This window comes from Rhinatrema bivittatum, chromosome 10 (genome assembly GCF_901001135.1).
Source record: "Rhinatrema bivittatum chromosome 10, aRhiBiv1.1, whole genome shotgun sequence".
In the NCBI taxonomy this organism is placed as follows: Eukaryota; Metazoa; Chordata; class Amphibia; order Gymnophiona; family Rhinatrematidae; genus Rhinatrema; species Rhinatrema bivittatum.
The window spans coordinates 32,660,870-32,680,690 of record NC_042624.1 but is presented as its reverse complement, the minus strand read 5'-3'; the positions used below and the strand labels follow the sequence as shown (position 1 = coordinate 32,680,690).

General features: G+C 46.4%; 1 protein-coding gene across 8 annotated transcripts in view; it reads right to left on the bottom strand.

Moving 5' to 3' along the window:
* Positions 1-9,681: 9,681 nt before the first annotated feature.
* LOC115099757 (cytochrome c-type heme lyase) overlaps positions 9,682-19,821 on the bottom strand; it is a 102,119-nt gene continuing 91,979 nt past the window's right edge. For all 8 annotated transcript variants that reach the window (XM_029617562.1, XM_029617557.1, XM_029617561.1 and 5 more), the window contains one exon: positions 9,682-9,966. In XM_029617562.1, coding sequence (XP_029473422.1) covers positions 9,768-9,966 — 199 coding nt within the window. In that variant the 3' untranslated portion in view covers positions 9,682-9,767. The remainder of the gene's footprint in view (positions 9,967-19,821) is intronic.

The window sequence follows — 19,821 nt, the reverse complement described above, 5'->3', positions numbered from 1 at the left end:
GAATGTTGGATCGGCACGCCAAGCATGGAGACCAGGGGGAAGAGGAATCCCTACTGAACTTTTTTTTTTTTTGTTACTTTTTACCTGAGCTCAGTTCATCCCAGCTGAGTATAAGGTCGGTCTCCAGCTGCAGGGATAGAGGGCAAGGACCTTCACTGCTGCTCTCTGCTTCCTGCATCCGCTTACCTTTCGGCTTTTATTTATTTATTTTCACTGCTAAGTTCACAATGGCTGAAAAACCAGCTACGAGACCAAAGCACTCATCTCTGGATCCCTCCCTCAGATATCAACTAAGGAATTCTCAACTGAGGGAGGGACCATAAGGTATCACCACAGGAGAGCGGGGTGAATAATCTCCTTCTCTTGTCCTTTGAAGAAATTTTTAAGCAATCCCAGTAGGAAGATGCATGTCCACCAACTGCTGGAGACAGGGAATACTGGCAGGCTGATGTCAGTGCAGGGGTATATATAGTAGGGATGTGAATCGTTTTTCAACGATTAAAATTATCGGACGATAATTTTAATATCATCTTAAATCGTTATAGAACACAATACAATAGAAATTCTAACGATTTATCGTTAAAAATCGTTAAATCGTGTTAGTGCGCACTAACAGAAAATGATACAAATTGACACTTTCCAGGTCAGTAAAGGTCAGTTAGGAATGAATATGTATTCCTATTGGCTGGATGCCCTCTTATCTATTGATGTTACCAAGGTTCCCACTGAGGTGATGGTTGGGGGGATGGGAAATGGAAACTCAGGAACACTAACAGAAAATGATACAAATTATTGACACTTTCCAGGTCAGTAAAGGTCAGTTAGGAATGAATATGTATTCCTATTGGCTGGCTGCCCTCTTATCTATTGATGTTACCAAGGTTCCAACTGAGGTGATGGCTAGGGGGATGGGAAATGGAAATTGTTGGTAGTTGACAAAAAAAGTAATGTGATCAGTCAATATGACTAGAACTTGTGCCCTATCCCTGATACCAGGGGTGTTGTGATCTTCCTGCACGCAGTGCCCTATCCCTGATACCAGGGGTGTTGTGATCTTCCTGCACACTGTGCCCTAACCCTATTAATACCAGGAGTGTTGTGACCTTCCTGCACACAGTGCCCTATCCCTATTAATACCAGGAGTGCTGTGATCTTCCTGCATACAGTACCCTAACCCTGATACCAGGGGTGTTGTGATCTTCCTGCACACAGTGCCCTAACCCTGACACCAGGGGTGTTGTGATCTTCCTGCACACAGTGCCCTATCCCTATTAATACCAGGAGTGTTGTGATCTTCCTGCACACAGTGCCCTAACCCTGATACCAGGGGTGTTGTGATCTTCCTGCACACAGTGCCCTATCCCTATTAATACCAGGAGTGTTGTGATCTTCCTGCACACAGTGCCCTAACCCTGATACCAGGGGTGTTGTGATCTTCCTGCATGCAGTACCCTATCCCGCCTGCATTACTAGTGAGAGGCTGGCTTCACAGACAGGGGGGACCTGCCTGACCCTCACTCCTGACTTCCCCCATGCCCCAGCCAGTGAATGGTGTGTGGGTGAGGGGGGGGGGGGATGGTGAGGCTGAAACAGCTCCTTCCCTGCATTACTAGTGAGAGGCTGGCTTCACAGACAGGGGGGAGCTGCCTGACCCTCACTCATCCCCTCCCCCATGTCCCAGCCAGTGAATGGTGTGTGGGTGAGAGGGGGGGGGAGGATGGTGAAGGCTGAGACAGCTCCCTCCCTGCATTACTAGTGAGAGGCTGGCTTCACAGACAGGGGGGAGCTGCCTGACCCTCACTCCTCCGGGGTGTTGTGATCTTCCTGCACACAGTGCCCTATTCCTGATACCAGGAGTGTTGTGATCTTCCTGCACACAGTGCCCTATCCCTGATACCGGGATGTGTGCAAGAAGATCAGAACACCCCCGGTAACCGGGATAGGGCACTGCATGCAGGAAGATCACAACACCCCTGGTATTAGGGATAGGGCACTGTGTGCAGGAAGATCACAACACTCCTGGTATTAATAGGGATAGGGCACTGCATGCTGCAAGATCACAACACCCCTGGTATCAGGGATACGGCACTGTGTGCAGGAAGATCACAACACCCCGGAGGAGTGAGGGTCAGGCAGCTCCCCCCTGTCTGTGAAGCCAGCCTCTCACTAGTAATGCAGGGAGGGAGCTGTCTCACCCTTCACCATCCTCCTCCCCCTCCCCCTCACCCACACACCATTCACTTGCTGGGACTTGGGGGAAGGGAGGAGTGAGGGTCAGGCAGCTCCCTCCTGTCTGTGAAGCCTGCCTCTCACTAGTAATGCAGGTGGGATAGGGCACTGCATGCAGGAAGATCACAACACCCCTGGTGTCAGGGTTAGGGCACTGTATGCAGGAAGATCACAACACTCCTGGTATCAGGGTTAGGGCACGGTGTGCAGGAAGATCACAACACTCCTGGTATTAATAGGGATAGGGCACTGTGTGCAGGAAGCTCACAACACCCCTGGTGTCAGGGTTAGGGCACTGTGTGCAGGAAGATCACAACACCCCTGGTATCAGGGTTAGGGCACTGTGTGCCGGAAGATCACAACACTCCTGGTATTAATAGGGATAGGGCACTGTGTGCCGGAAGATCACAACACTCCTGGTATTAATAGGGATAGGGCACTGTGTGCAGGAAGATCACAACACTCCTGGTATTAATAGGGATAGGGCACTGTGTGCAGGAAGATCACAACACCCCTGGTGTCAGGGTTAGGGCACTGTGTGCAGGAAGATCACAACACCCCTGGTGTCAGGGTTAGGGCACTGTGTGCAGGAAGATCACAACACTCCTGGTGTCAGGGTTAGGGCACTGTGTGCAGGAAGATCACAACACCCCTGGTATCAGGGTTAGGGCACAAGTTCTAGTCACATTGACTGATCACATTACTTTTTTTGTCAAGCTACCAACTGTTTCCATTTCCCATCCCCCATATATTGTCAGTGGGAACCTTGGTAACATGAATAAATAAGAGGGCAGCCAATAGGAATACATATTCATTCCTAAACTGACCTTAACTGACCTGAAAAGTGTCAAATTGTATCATTTTCTGTTAGGGCGCACTAATCGGAAAAAACGATTTTTTTCACTAAAAAATCGTGCCAAACACGATTTTCTTCTCCTGCCAGACGATTTCAATTGTTAAGAGGATAGGGCACACGATTCACATCCCTAATATATAGTGTGATGTCAGCATTGCTCCATCTCCATCTGCTGGTAGAAGTGCATAACCCACTGGTTTTGGATCCACTTGTCCGTATACTAAAAAAAAAAAAAAAACACCACACATTAACAAAACAAAGAAAATCTCAAATATAGACCACAGAAAATAGGGAGAGAAGATATAAAAAGGAGAAGGAAATAATGTAGAAAAAAAAAAACAGCTATTAACATGAGTTAATCCTGCTGCTACTAAATATCAGGTCCATACTTGCTCCAGTTGGTTCACTGAGGGATCAAAGCCTGCCTAAAGTCTAAAAAATAGTACATAATTGTTCTGGAAGGAAAAATAAAGCAATCATTTCTATTCTTCGCACATTTGCATGGGTACCTTAGAAGGAAGGAGACTCCAAGAGCCCTCACTTCCTGGCAAAGTGCCAAAAAAACCTTTCCTTCTTTCTTGGATATTCCTTGCTAAATCAGGAAAAACTAATAATCTGACCAAAAAAGAATTTTTTTTTTAAAGTAACTGCATTAATTGGCTTAAATCTTGTTCATAAAGGAAACCATTAACGTTGCCCTTTCGATAACTTCTTGAGTAGAATTTTTCAACATAGCAGACATTATCAAAAATCAATAGAAATTTCAGAGACCCCTTCCTGCCCATTAGCTTCAAGAAACAGCAGAACACACTTCATTAAATGCCGGAATCTTATTTGATAGAACCTGAAGACTTCAGTCAGGTATTTCCTCAATGTTACACAAGGTTGTTCTTCCACTAATTGAGAAAAATTTAAAAACCTCAAATTAAAACATCTCAAATTATTTTCAATAAATTCCACTGTTGATAAAGTCTCACATTCCTTAATCATCATGGCATTTACAGATATGAGCTGTTTAACATCTTCCTTAAGAATATTAATCTCTCAAAAATGATCTTGATACTGTCGAAGTATCCAGAGATAAAAATTCCATTCTAGAGGATATATCGTCAACTTTAGTAGAGCATTCAGCAAAGGTTAGCCATCAAGTGCCAAATGGAATCAAGTGTCACAACCGCCGATTTAGTCGGCAGGATGAAGGAACTTGCTGCTGCTCAGCCTGTCAAGTCAAGGGAGACCACCGATGTACTACAGTGGGTATTCGAGAGTACTCACCGAACAAGGGTCCTGCTACAAGTCAGCTCTGGATTGAGGCTTTCTCCTGCAGATGATGGCAGCATTTCAGAGCCTTCTTCCTTCAGGACTCCTCAGAAATGGATGCCCCAATGATGACATCATCATGCAGCATCAAAGACCTTGTGGCTGCAGAACTCCAAAGTTCTGCAGCCACAAGGGCAGCAGTAAACCATCAAGGGGGATGAATGCCACCTCTTCCCCAGGTGAAGACAACATTCCTCCATCGAGAACATGAATGGGAACCTTCATAGCCCCAAACACAGCAAGAGCTGCAAACTCTATGATGGAACACTGCCCAGATAGGATAGAGGTTTCAGAGGGAAAGCAGAGTTGCTTACCTCTAACAGGTGTTCTCCCAGGACAGCAGGATGTAGTCCTCACATGTGGGTGACGTCAGCAGACTGAGCCCTATGGTAGAAAGGATTTCCATGAAAGTTTCTAGAACTTTTGACTGGCACACTGAGCATGCCCAGCATGCCATAATCCCTGTAGCCTCAGGGGTCTCCCTTCAGTCTCGTTTGTAGCAAAAGGTGCGAGCAAAAAAATAAAATAAAACGTTTCAGACCCAACTCTGCGGGGTGGCAGGTGGGTTTCCTGAGGACTACATCCTGCTGTCCTGGGAGAACACCTGTTATAGGTAAGCAAATCTGCTTTCTCCCAGGACAAGCAGGATGGTAGTCCTCACATGTGGATGATTAGGAAGCTACAGGCTGACTCATATTTGTTTGGACCAACAGCCTACAACTTGTGCAACAGGCACAACAACTGGTGTACTGTTGGGAAAAATGAGGCAACCTGAAAATCACAGCAAGTTGGCATTGTTTGTCCACCAGAGAAGTGAGACATGTAGCTGGTCAGTTACTTGGATCTGGGAGGAAAGAGGTTGAGCCACTGAGATTTCAAAGTCCATTGAGTTATTCTCATGGCTAGCTTGGCCACAGGAGTGACGTGGACCGTGGAAGCCATGTGGCTGTTTTCCTTGTGCGCAGAGATGCCACTAGTTTGGAAAGTGTCTCTGCATGGTTTTTGGGCAGGAAGGCCTTTGCGACTGTGGTGTTCAAATCTGCTCCGATGAAGGTAAGGAGGTGATGGATTCAGGTGGGATTTCTGGTAATTGATGAGAAACCCCAACAAGTGTAGCAGATTGATAGTGAGCTTGAGAGCTCCTTGCTTGGATTGGCTCTTGATTAGCCAGTCGTCCAGGTAAGGAAACACGTGTATGCTATTTTTGTGTAGATGGGCCGCAGTCACTGCTAGGCACTTTGTAAATACTGCCAAGGCCAGTCCGGTACTGAAAATGCTGATGTCCCACTATAAAGCGCAGGTATTTGCGGTGATGGGGGGATATGGGAATGTGTGCATAAGCGTCTTGAAGATCCAAAGAACAGAGCCAGTCCTTTTGTTGTAGAAGGGGAAGCATGGTGCCTAGGACACCATCCTGAATTTTTCTTTTTGTAGAAATTTGTTGAGATTGCGGAGGTCTAGGATGGGTCAGAGGCCGCCTGATTTCTTTGGAATTAGAAAATAGCAGGAGTAGAACCCTCTGCCCTGCTGTGCCAGGGGAACCGTTTCCACAGTCCTGGCGCTCAGTAGGGAGGACAGTTCTGACTCTAGAAGACTTGTGTGATCTCTTCAGATCCACTGTGGATTGGGTGGTGAATCCGGGGGTACCATGAGGAAATTTAGATGGTATCCCTGGGTTATGATGGATATTGCCCATTGGTCGGTTGTAATGCGGCGCCAGTTGGTGATAAAGTGGTGTAGTCGACCTCCTATAGGCAATTCTGGTTTTGGATTGGTAGAGTGGCTGTTCTCTGGACAGATTTCAAAATTCAGAGGCTGGGCCCGTTTGCAGGGCTGGCTGAGATCTGAATGTCTTGGCCTGCCGTGGATGTCCTCTCTGAGGTGGTTTGGATGGTCTCACGTGAGATGTAGGTGGGTAGTTCTTGCGTGAGCGATAAAAGGGTCTTCTAGGGTCCCTTCTCGTGGTTTTTCGAGCAGATGAGGGAGTTTCAGCAGTCACTGTGGAAAGTTGATGCAGGGTCTCATGATGATCTTTTAAGTCGAGCCACTGCGTCTTGAATCTCGTCACTAAAGAGATTATCTCTGGTACTCGGGAGATCAGCGAGCTTGTCCTGGGACTTCTGTTCGCAAGTCAGATGCCTTAAGCCAGGCCCACCTTCTGGCACAGATTCCTGTTGCTGATAAGCGAGATGTCATCTCAAAGTAATCATATGCAGCTCTGACCTCATGTTTTCCTGCCTAGAGGCCTTTCTGGAGAATGGCAATGAGGTTTTCTTGATATTGAGGCAGAGAATCTGCTATCCCTTGGACCTGCTTCCACAGGTTCCTCTGGTATTGTGTCATGTATAATTGATAGGCAGCTATGCGTGTCACTAACAGAGCCCTGAAAAACCTTTCTACCCAAACTAGAGGTGTGAATCGTGTGATCTATCGTCTTAACGATCGATTTTGGCTGGGGGAGGGGGGGGGGGGGGGAGGGAAATCTTATCGTTGTGTTTTTGTTTTGTTTTTTTTAAATCGTTAAAAATCGTAAAATCGGGGGAGGGCAGGAAAACCGGCACACCAAAAAACCCTAAAACCCACCCCGAACCTTTAAAACAAATCCCCCACCCTCCCGAACACCCCCAAAATGTTTTAAATTACCTGGGGTCCAGTGGGGGGGTCCCGACACGATCTCCCTCTCTCTCTGGCCACGGCTGCGTTGAGAAATGGCGCTGGTGGCCCTTTGCCCTTATGTGACAGGGCAAAGGTAGCGCCGGCGCCATTTTGGTTCCTGGCTCCAGACGTCACGCGTGCAGGAGATCGCCCCCGGACCCCCGCTGGACCCCCAGGGACTTTTGGCCAGCTTGGGGGGGGGCCTCCTGACCCCCACAAGACTTGCCAAAAGTCCAGCGGGGGTTCGGGAGCGACCTCCTGCACGCGGGCCATATTGCCAATCTTCAAAATGGTGCCAGCGCTACCTTTGCCCTGATTGGTGGGGTAGCTGTGGTTCTGAAACCCTGGAGTGTGCTGGACTAGATAAGTTGCATCTGTTTTTCTATTAACTGGTTGGGCAGTGCAAGGGTGCTCCCATAGGCGATGTTGCAGATCCAAGAGCACTTCGTGGACTGGAATGGCCATAATTTCTTTAGGGGCATCTACAAATTAAAGGACTTCCAATGTCTTATGACAAGAGTCCTCCTCTGTGATTAGGTCAAAAGGAATGGTCTCTGACATTCCTTTATAAAATTAGCAAAGGAGCAGTCTTCTGGAGGAGATGGCTCTGAGAGTATGTCCTCTATAGAAGTGTCGGTGTTAACATCCTCCCATGGATCACATGGGGTCTCTGGCTGAGATCCCGAGGGAGGGAAAAGGCTTGATACTCTAGGATGTGCAGGCATCGATGGAGGATGCGGCGGCACCTATGGAATCGAAGGGAACCGCAGGCGCCTCGATCCCGAGAGCCCCGACGGACCAGGAACAGGTTCCGGCATCTGTGGAAGCGGAGCTGGAACAGGACTAGAGTCCATGCCTTCATCTTCTGAGGACCCTGGAATGGGTATCAGGGGTCTCGGAGACTCAGTAGGTAGTTTTGGTACCGATGGCCCAGGCTGGGTTGGAAGGGCACCAATGAGTCTATCCAGGCGGTCGTGCAATGGTGTAAAAAATGATGGGTCCGGTCTCTGTATGGGGGCAGGCATCGATGGTGGATGAAGATTCTGGAGGGCATCAAGCACCACCTGTTGGACAAGTATGTCCAGCTCCTCCCTGGAAGCTGGTATAGGTAACGCAGCTGCAGGGGGGGCAGGCTAGGCAATACTGGCACCTCCACAGGAATCTGTGGGGGCTCAGTACCCAGCACCGATATCGGTGGGGATCGCCTCGGGGTCTCGGGTGCAGAGGAGGTTGGAGGTTCCTCTCCCCGTGCCTTCTTCGCAATCGGCTCGATCGCTGAGGCCGATGCAGTGTCTGTGCCGGCACCGGGTGTGGAATCACGGCGGTGCTTCCCTCGGTGCTTGGTCCGGTCCTTCTCCGGCACCGAGGAAGACTATGCTGATGCCCTGGATGATGTTGTTGGTGACAGTGTCCCCGCTGCCTTGCTGCTCCCGGCGAGGTTTATCGATTGATTTCGACGATGTTCCTGCTGGTGATGACTGGGTGGACGTCAATGGAGCTAACTTTATCTTGAACTCTATTTTGTCCAGGCGAGCACGCCTGCCCTTCGAGGTCATTTGAGCGCAGCTAGGGCATCGATGTACATCGTGTGATGAGCTGAGGCATAACACCCAAACATCATGCGGGTCAGTAATAGACATCGTACACAGACACTCCTGGCATTTTTTTTTTTAAAGCCCATCGCCATGGTGGGAAAAAAACAAGGGCACGAAAACGGTCAGTGGCCTGTGGGAACCGAAGACAAGGTAGCAGGAACCTACTGAAGACAGTGGAAATTACTCACCGAGTGACGAGACAATGATGGCATGATGGGAGACCCCTATGAGGGAACTTTTTTGTGAAGAAAACTTCAAGTTTTTCCGTGAGGAAAGTTAGTGAGAAAATTCTCACAGAGCTCCTAACCGCGAGGCAAACTGCAGCTTGGAAAAAAAGATTGAAGGGAGACCCCTGTGGGTACAGGGATTATGGCATGCTGGATATGCTCAGTGTGCCAGTCAAAAGTTCTAGAAACTTTGGAAGAAAAAAGTTTTCCATGATAGGGCTCAGTCTGCTGACATCACACACATGTGAGGACTACCATCCTGCTTGTCCTGGGAGAAAACTCTCACCCTCCCTTTCCTTTTCAGAGGTTTTTGATAGAGGTAACAAGCACAATTAGCAGAAGCCTAGGAGTGCAAAGGAGTTAGCAGCGTTCTCATGTCATCTTGACTCCTTCCCATCTATAATCTCATCATTCGCTTGTTTTATTTATGAGAATGTAATAAAAATGTTATTGCAGGTCCAATGAAAAGGGTGGGTGGGGAATTTTACAGACATGAGAAAAACTTATTGCCAGCCAATTTCCCAATACCCTAGAATGATGGAACCCTTACTACATCCGAATTACCAAAGTTTTCAAAACACCATGGATCAATGAAGTTTATGTATAATAATCCTTGCAGATCAGGCACAGCAAGACTATTAGTTTTTACATCTAAAGGGGAAATCAGAAAATTCACTTCAGTTATAACAATATGTATTTTAGAATGTGTGTGTAGCATCCAAAGATGAAATTACACAGTTCTGTACGGGAATAGCACTAAGCCTATTAGCAGAAATAAATACATACAAAATGCTCACACTGCAGTGGCTTATTAAGATCTTTATTTGCAACCCCAGCTCACATCTCAAAATAAAATCCAGTTTTACAAAGCAGAAATGAAGGTAGTCATGATGTCCAGCGCCACCATGCAACTTTCATTCTATCCCAAACAGCAGTTAAAGAGTCAAATGCAGGACGGACATCCAAGATGGCAAACTGAAAGTCTTTATTTACTTCTCCTCCATCATAATAATCAATAACATAGCGAACTTGTGTTCCACAACGATCAACAATCCAATCATGCCTGTCAAAAGGTAGCTCATACCTGCAAAAAAGAAATAAACTGAATAGTGAATCTGTCACTTCTAGTGACATTCTCATATCACACAGTACATTTAAGCATGACGGCTTTGATAAAAGCTTACTATAAAAGCTGAATGTGTGGCATGATTAAAAACTTTGACACTACAGAACTTTCATCTCCAGATCAGAAAGTTATAGGCACACTATGAAAATGTGCCTGGGAGAAAGCATATACAGAAGGGTTTTCAACCTCTTATTTCTAAGCCCCCACCCTTTCCCCTGTTATAAAAATTTCTCAGGCCCTCCTCTCATACCACAACAAATTTTTTTTCTCTATTTAAAATTAGCTAAAACCAGGGGTCTCTAAAATATGGCCTAAGGACAAGACCCAGCTTGCAGAGCTCGTTTTTCTGGTCTGCCATTATTCTTCCTTACCATGGAGGACATTTATTTTTTTTTGAGGGAGGGCAGGGAGATTACCATGCTAGCAAAGGCTGACAAAGTTCCTAGGCCCCACCACAGAGGACGATGTATGAGGTGGGGAGAGGGGATGTCAAGGCAGGGGCTCCCATTTCTGCATCCCTTGAGATAGCTATGCTATGGTGTGCACAGTGTAGAGACATGCAAGAGAGGCCTGGGATGGAGCCACCACAGTACGAGGAGAATACTGGAGGGGGTTGGAGCCACCACAGTATGAGGAGAATACTGGAGGGGGAGTGGCAAATGAGAAGAGGAGAAGGAGTGAAAGGGAGGCATAAGAAAGATTTGCACCACTCATCTCCATTTCCTCAGGGGGAAAGATAGGATGCAGAATTCCAGTGCTGTGGCAGAGTTGCCAACTTCTGAGAAACCTAGAAATATTACTGACACTATCTTCGGCCACACTCCTGGGAAACATCTCCCATTAGCTCCTTTTCCCAGCATTTCTAATCATTGAAAGAGCCAGACAAGTATTCACCCCTACTCAACAAACACTGAATGGGACTCCTCCCCATCCCCAACACCTCCAGTCCTCTCAGTGTTTTGAAATGACCTAAGTGGCCCTTCTCTTGAAGTTTGGTTACCCCGAGCTAAAACAATCAAACATGCATATTTGTTTTATTTTTCAAGTTATGTTGATGGAATTGGTTATACAGGAATATGATTATTAACAGTAAACCAGTCATGTTTTAACCCAAATGGGAACACTGAGCTCAGACAAAAGCATTAAATATGCAGATGCTCTGGCTTTCTTAACAAGAATATAAAATTTAGTCAATCAAATGTCACTCTCATAGAGGTAGCCCAAATTGCACATCCCAGGGTGGGCTTCTTGACTGGTGCAGCAGAAGTAAAGTAAAGGAAATCAGGTAAGTTAATTTCCCCTTCCTTGTCCTTCTGCTCCAGTCAAGAATATGTGGGCGGACTGCAAACTTGCTCTTAAGACAGCTGTCCCAAAATTAGCATTCTGTCTCACAAGAACATCCAACCTATAGTGTTTGCAAATGGACCTACAGTGCTCCAAGCTGCCACTTTACTAACATCTACCTCCAAATTATTCTGCCTAACATGGGCCACGGGGAAAAGGCATAGAGAAGCTTGCCTTCCGGCCACTCCTACACAAAGGCATCAATGCCCAAAAACGTCATCTCTTTTCTGCAACTGAAGAAGCAATGAACCTTCACAATGTATGATGTTGCCAGCAAGCTTAGAAAGCAGAGTTACTTACCTGTAAAAGGTGTTCTCCCAGGAGAGCAGGATGTTAAAACCTCACACATGGGTGACATCATTGGATGGAGTCCGGCTTAAAAAACATGTGTCTAAGTTTCTGGAACTTATACTGAGCATGCCCAGCATGCCCTAATCCATGTGGGGTCCCCTCTTCAGTCTCAAACACAGAATTACGATAAAAATGAACAAAAATAGGAAAAACCCAACTCCACGGGGTGGCGGATGGGTTTCGTGAGGGCTAACATCTTGCTGTCCTAGGAGAACACCTATTACAGGTAAGTAACTCTGCTTTCTCTTAGGATAAGTAAGATGGTAGTCCTCACTCATAGGAAAATCCCTAGCTTCAGGCTGCTCCCCAACACAAAAGGGGACCAACAAGCAACAGCCAGGAGCCAATGGGCACAACAACCATAATGCTCTTGGTAACAGAGGGGGAGACAGCCTGAACCCAAACAATGAGCCCTAGGCAGGGAGAGTTGGGTTCTACACCTCGAAGAGATTCCCGAAGACAGATTGGCCGAACCTACTGTTACGTCGGCCATCCCTATCCAGACAGCAGTGACATGCAAATGTGTGGAGAGAACTCCACGTTGCAGCCCTGCAGATCTCCTCCACAGGAACTGCTCGCAAGTGGGCCACCAATGTTACCATGGCTCTGATAGAATGAGCCTTGACATGACCTCCAAGATGCAGTCCCGCTTGGGCATAACAGGAGATGCACTCTCCTAGCCAACTGGAAAGTGTCTGTTTGGTAATGGCAACTCCCATCCTATTCCTATCAAAAGAAATAAAAAGTTGGGTGGACTCCAGATGGAAGGCTAAGGCTCTATTGCAATCCAAACTGTGCAGGGCTTGTTCGCCTTGGTGTGAATGGGGCCTAGGAAAGAATGCTGGCAGGACAATGGAAATCAGTCACCACTTTAGGCAGGAACTTAGGGTGTGTATGCCAAACCACCCTATCATGATAAAACTTAGTACAAGGTGGATAAGTCACTAAGGCCTGGAGCTTGCTGACCCTGCATGTTGAAGTGACCGCCACCAAAAATATGACCTTCCAGGTCAGGTACTTCAGGTCACAGAAGCACAATGGTTCAAAAGAAGCTTTCATCCACTGAGCTAACACCACGTTGAAGTCTCAAGAAACAGCGGGAGGCCATAGGGGAGGCTTCAATTGGAGCAGGCCACGCATAAATCATACAAATTATCGGCTGTACAGAGATGGGCATACCATCTACATGCTGGTGCCAATTGCACTGAGATGAACTCTTAATGGTTTCAAACCAGCCTCCAATAAATGTAGAAGGTAGTCAAGTGGTTTTTGCATGGGGCAGGAGAACAGATCTAGGGCCTTCTGCTCACACCACACAGAAAACCTCCTCCACTTCAGTCCGTAGGACTTTCTAGAGGAAGGCTTTCTGGAAGCTACCAGGACCAGAGACATCTTCAGAAAGATTTAAGTGGCTGCATTATTAACCTCTCAACATCATGGCTGTGAGCAACAGGGCCTGGAGGTTGGGATGCCGCAGCCTGCCCTGATCTTGCGTGATGAGATCTGGGGAAGTCTCCAAACTGATCAGTTTCTGGAAGGACAACTCCCGAAGGAGTGGAAACCAAATCTGTCTTGTCAGATGAGGGGCTATGAGGATGATAGGAGATAAGACTCTTTGCCTCCCTGCTTGTCGACATACCTCATAGAAACATAGAAACATAGAAATTACGGCAGAAGAAGACCAAATGGCCCATCCAGTCTGCCCAGCAAGCTTCACACACTTTTTTCTCTCATACTTATCTGTTTCTCTTAGCTCTTGGTTCTATTTCCTTTCCACCCCCACCATTAATGTAGAAAGCAGTGATGGAGCTGCATCCAAGTGAATATCTAGCTGATAAGTTAGGGGTAGTAGGGGTAGTAACCGCCGCAATAAGCAAGCTACACCCATGCTTATTTGTTTTACTCAGACTATGTTATACAGCCCTTATTGGTTGTTTATCTTCTCCCATGCTGTTGAAGCAGAGAGCCATGCTGGATATGCATCGAAAGTGAAGTATCAGGCACATTTGGTTTGGGGTAGTAACCGCCGTAACAAGCCAGCTACTCCCCGCTTTGTGAGTGTGAACCCTTTTTTCTTCTCCCCTGCCGTTGAAGCAGGGAGCTATGCTGGATATGCGTGAAGTATCAGTTTTTTCTTCTCCCCTGCCGTTGAAGCAGAGAACTATGCTGTATATGCATAGAAATAGAAGTAACAGGCTTATTTGGTTTGGGGTAGTAACCGCCGTAACAAGCCAGCTACTCCCCCCTTTGTGAGTGCAGATCCTTTATTCCACATTTCCTCTTGCTGTTGAAGCTAGAACGATGTTGGAGTCACAGTAAGCATGTGTACGTTTATTGAATAAGGGTATTGTCTCCAGGCAGTAGCCATCATTCTGGCGAGTCACCCACTCTTCATTGGCGGCCTCTTGACTTTATGGATCCACAGTGTTTATCCCACGCCCCTTTGAAGTCCTTCACAGTTCTGGTCTTCACCACATCCTCCGGAAGGGCATTCCAGGCATCCACCACCCTCTCCGTGAAGAAATACTTCCTAACATTGGTTCTGAACCTTCCTCCCTGGAGCTTCAAATCGTGACCCCTGGTTCTGCTGATTTTTTTCCTACGGAAAAGGTTTGTCGTTGTCTTTGGATCATTAAAACCTTTCAAATATCTGAAAGTCTGTATCATATCGCCTCTGCTCCTCCTTTCCTCCAGGGTGTACATATTTAGATTCTTCAATCTCTCCTCGTACGTCATCCGATGAAGATCCTCCACCTTCCTGGTCGCCCTTCTCTGTACCGCTTCCATCTTGTCTTTGTCTTTTTGTAGATACGGTCTCCAGAACTGAACACAGTACTCCAGGTGAGGCCTCACCAAGGACCTGTACAAGGGAATAATCACTTCCCTTTTCTTACTCGATATTCCTCTCTCTATGCAGCCCAGCATTCTTCTGGCTTTTGCTATAGCCTTGTCGCATTGTTTCGCAGACTTCATATCATTAGACACTATCACCCCAAGGTCCCTCTCCTGCTCCGTGCACATCAGCCTTTCCCCCCCCATCGAATACAGTTCATTCGGGTTTCCACTCCCCATATGTATGACTTTGCACTTCTTGGCATTGAATCTCAGCTGCCATATCTTCGACCACTCTTCCAGTTTCCTTAGATCCCGTCTCATTCTCTCCACTCCTTCCGGCGTGTCCACTCTGTTGCAGATCTTAGTGTCATCCGCGAAAAGACAAACCTTGCCTTCTATCCCGTCCGCAATGTCGCTCACAAAGATATTGAACAGGACCGGTCCCAACACCGATCCTTGCGGTACACCACTTAAAACCGCTCTCTCTTCAGAGAAGGTTCCATTTACCATCACACATTGTCTTCTGTCCGTCAACCAATTTGCAATCCAGGTCACCACCTCGGCACTCACTCCCAAGCTTCTCGTTTTATTCACCAGTCTCCTGTGCGGAACCGTGTCAAAAGCTTTGCTGAAATCCAAGTATATGATATCGAGCGCTCTTCCTCGATCCAATTCCTTGGTTACCCAGTCAAAAAAGTCAATCAGATTTGTCTGACAGGATCTTCCCCTGGTGAATCCATGTTGCCTCTGGTCCATCAATTCTCCGGACTGTAGATAGTTCACTATTCTCTCTTTCAGCAGTGACTCCATTACTTTTCCCACCACCGAAGTGAGGCTGACCGGTCTGTAGTTGCCAGCCTCCTCCCTGTTCCCACTCTTGTGAAGCGGGACCACCACCGCTCTTCTCCAATCACTCGGCACCACTCCCGTTTCTAGGGATCTATTGAACAGGTCACCCAGCGGAGCCGCCAGAACATCTCTGAGCTCCCTCAATATCCTTGGATGAATCCTATCAGGCCCCATGGCTTTGTCCACTTTCAGGTTCTTTAGCTCTTCCCACACATTTTCTACTGTAAAAGGATTTTCATCTATTCCACTTCCCACCAGTTTTTTGTTGTGTAGAGATGGTCCTTCTCCAGGGTCTTCTTTAGTGAACACAGAGCTGAAGTATTCGTTTAATATTTCTGCCATTTCTTCGTCTCCCTCCACACATTGATCATTACCACCTTTCAATTTCACTATACCACTTTGGATCTTTCTCTTTTCGCTGATGTATCTGAAAAATGTTTTGTCTCCATTTTTTATCTCCTTGGCAATCCTCTCTTCCGCTTGACTTTTTGCCAACTTGATTAATTTCTTTGTCTCCCTCAGTTGAATCAGATATTCTTCTTTGTGTTCCTCCCTTTGGGATCTTTTATATATCTTGAATGCTGTTCTTTTAGCTTTAATTTTGTCAGCCACCTCCTTTGAGAACCAGATAGGTTTCAATTTTCTTTTGCTTTTCTTTACATTTCTAACGTATAGAGCAGTTGCCTTGGTGATTGCTCCTTTTAGATTGGTCCACTGCTGATCCACATCTCTCTCGTTCTCCCATCCTTTAAGTTCTTCCTCCAGGTACTTCCCCATTTCCTCAAAGTTAATTAAAAAAATTCCCATTTCCTCAAACTCAATTAAAAAAATTGGTGGGGGAATGCTGGCTGCAATTGTAAACAAAACAAAACAAAAATGAAATGAAATTAGAAAATGCTACTGGAATTTCCTATTTCGTTTTAACTGAAAGCACATCCCTATTGGGAACCATAAATATGGTGTCCTATGTGTTATTACTGGCAAGTGAAAGGAAGGCTGTGAAGAATGCCTGCTTGTCTCCACCCAGAAGAATTGCCTCCCCCTACCGAAGAACCAGGAATCCCAGTGCTACAAATGGTTTTTGGGAATGACCGACTGAGCACGGTAGCTACATATGGGGGAAAGATTTTTGACAGTCAAATTTATCCAGTTGCACTGTAGCAACACAGCGCTCTTCCTTCTGAAAAAGTTCAGAACTGCAATAATTAGCAGAGCAAAGATCAGAAAACAATGCAGGAGGAGAGGCCTTACTGCACTCTGAACTTTCATATAAATACCGCTCATATGAATATTTATTATTCAAGTTATGCTCATGGTGCGGCACTGTTTCATACATTTTAACTGGTGGCAACCTTTCCCAAAGAGGAGAGTGTTGCTTTCCCCCTGACCCGTTTAACACTGCACCTCCTGCAGAGCAGCTACTGAAGGTATCCTTCCGCTAGTCTGGAACATTTTGTGTCTGCTGTTTAAAACCAGGGAGCACGGAAACAAAGACGAAGCATTAAGCTACAGGCAGGACCATCAGAAAACTGAAAGAGCCATGTTTACTTTCTTTGGTCTATAATTTATTAGGTTGAATGGCAAGAGCACAAAGCTATTTTTGCTTATCTGGCAATCTTTCCATTTTTTTTGTCTCCTTTTCTCCAAGGAACTTATTTACATGAAAAAAGGAAGAAAATAATGACTGTACAACACTGGCCAACAGCAAATGTTGGCACCATGAAGACAATTCCCTTTGTTTGCAGAACATGTTGGTACTACATCAACAGACGCCAACACCCACCTATAATCAGTTTCCAAATGGTCTGCAGGCAAATGGTTTAGGGATGGAAACCATTCATCTGCATGTCAAAGCTGGTTGAACTAAATGGGTATTCTGAAATGCAGGCATTCCAATATTTAGTTGGGCGAGTATTTGAAATATATGACCATCTAGACAGGCCATTATGAAAAGAAGGACAGAAGAACAAGAAACATGAGGTCCTTTTAACTAGGGATGTGCTTTCATTTTGAAAAAGAAACAAAAGAGAAACAAATTAGAATGCAATTCATTTTTCTTTCATTTCATTTTCAAAAAACAGCCAGCCCTGCTCCCTCCCCCCGCATCCTCACCTCTACACCAAAAGCAAAAAGCAGTGCCACCAAAGTTCAAATGAAAGCCCCCTCAGGCTTGCCTCCAGGGCCAGCTCGCCCCTCACTGCATCTCACCCCATTCATGGGGGTCTGAAGGCACAGGGGTGATCTCCAGTTACTTGTGCCCCACTGCTGTCATATCTCAAAACGGAGCTGGCTGACCTCGGGCCAGTGCCACTTTGAACTACAGCCTGAAGCTCCCAAATGGCACCGGCCTTGGGCCAGCCGGCGCCATTTTGAAATATGGATCTGGCAGGGCAGGAACGACGGGGGAATCACGCCTGTCCCTTTGGATTCCATGGATAGGGTAAGATATAGGAAGGAGGGTCCGGGGGGAAGGAGAGAAGGGAATCCTGGGGGAGGGAGCTTTTATTTTAACTTTGGTGAAATGTTTTGGGTTGGTTTTTTTTTTTAGTACATGCTATTGTATAACAGCAAACACTAGAAAAACAAAATGAAATGAAAGTTAAAATCCCAGAAAATGACACACCTTTCCTCCCCCCAGGAACAAAATGAATACAAATGGGGGAAAAAATCAGCACCCCCCCCCCCCAATTAATGTTAACCACTGTCTTATTTCCCACTTAAAAGTGAATCACCGTTTAACAAGAGAAACAATTGCAGCCCCTACCAATCCTTCTTCCTGCTCCAGTCATTCATTTTCATGGGCACCAGGAAGAGGCATTGCTTCCTCAACCTTGTGTCTTGTGCTGTATCATGTTACCAGTAACATTTCCCCAAATCAGATATTTTCCTGTTGATGCTTATATAACTCAGTTGGGATTTCCGCAGTGAAGACTTATTCTGTCATCCTTGATTCACTGCAATTAGAATTTTAATCCACCCTTACTGTACTACATATAAATACATACCCCTGAGCACTGAATAGCTTTGGAATAGCATTGCGAGAGTCATTTCCTATGCAAAAGTTAATACATGCATTTCATTGTGTTACAATTTGAGTAGATGAGAGAGCAAATGTTATAATCTGTGCTCAAACTGCTGGTCAAGCCCTCCTGGATAGCATCAGCTTGGGGCTCTGTATTGCTATTCATTTGTGGCCCCACTTAGTGCTGCATTAACCTAGAGAAGAACCCCCCCCCTCCCTCACAGGCAGTCTTTTCAATTTTAAATTAACAAAGTGTCAAACACCTAATACTTGAAGACAAATATTTGAAATCCATTACAGAGTGATCACAATTCTACTCAAGTAAGCTACAGTTTGACTTCTGCTGAGCTTCTGAGTTTACCTATCATAGCATCCTGGTTGTCTGTATCAGAACAATTTTGCTGGACAGCTGATCTCAAAGTCCATAGCGCGTACCTGATCGCCAGGAGCTTCAGGAAGTTGATTTGACACCGTGCTTCCTGGCCAATGTGCTCCCCACCCAAAGGTGGATTCATCTGTGGTTAGGACAATTTGGGTAGGAGGATTTTGGAAAGATATGCCCCGTTCCAATTTCGAGAGAAACCGCCACCAGGACAGAGTCCCGAAGAGGCGGAGTGACTTGGATGCGAGCCCGGAGGTTCTGTGTGGCCTGGTGCCACTATAACCTCAAGGTCCATTGGGCTCTGTGCATGTGCAAGTGTGCCAAGGGAGTGACATGGATAGTTGCTGCCATATGGTCCAACAGCCTCAACATGTGACAAACTGAAACCCGCTGGCTCTGTTAAATCACTGCCACTATAGACGCTAAAGTGACTGCCCTGGATCATGGTAGGGAGGCTTTTGCCTGAGCTGCGTCTAGCAGGCCTCCTATGAAGCCCAATCAAGGTGGACTGAGATGGGACTTTGGGTAATTGATGACGAACCCTAGTGACTCCAACACCCAGATGATCAAGCGCAAGGACCGATCTGCCCTTTGACCAGCCAATCATCCAAGTAAGGGAAAACATGCACTCCCAGTCTGCGGAGGTACGCCCCTACCACGGCCAGACATTTTGTAAAGACACGCTAGCCCGAATGACAACACTCTGTACTGGAAGTGCTGTTTTCCCACCACAAATGTGAGATACTTCCTGTGACCCAGGAAGAGCTTGATGTAAATGTATGCGTCCTTTAAATCTAGGGAGCATAGTCAGTCCCCTTTTTGTAGGAAGAGGAGAATCAGGGTGCCCAGGGAAACCCTCTTGAACTTTTCTTTTTTGAGAAATCTGTTCAAGACCCTTAGGTCTAGGATGGGACAGTCCCCCGGTTCTCTTTGGAATCAGGAAGTACTGGGAGTAGAATCCCTGCCACCTTTGCTCTGGTGGGACAGGCTCGACCGCTCTGGCCGTTAAGAGAGCAGAAAGCTCCCAAAA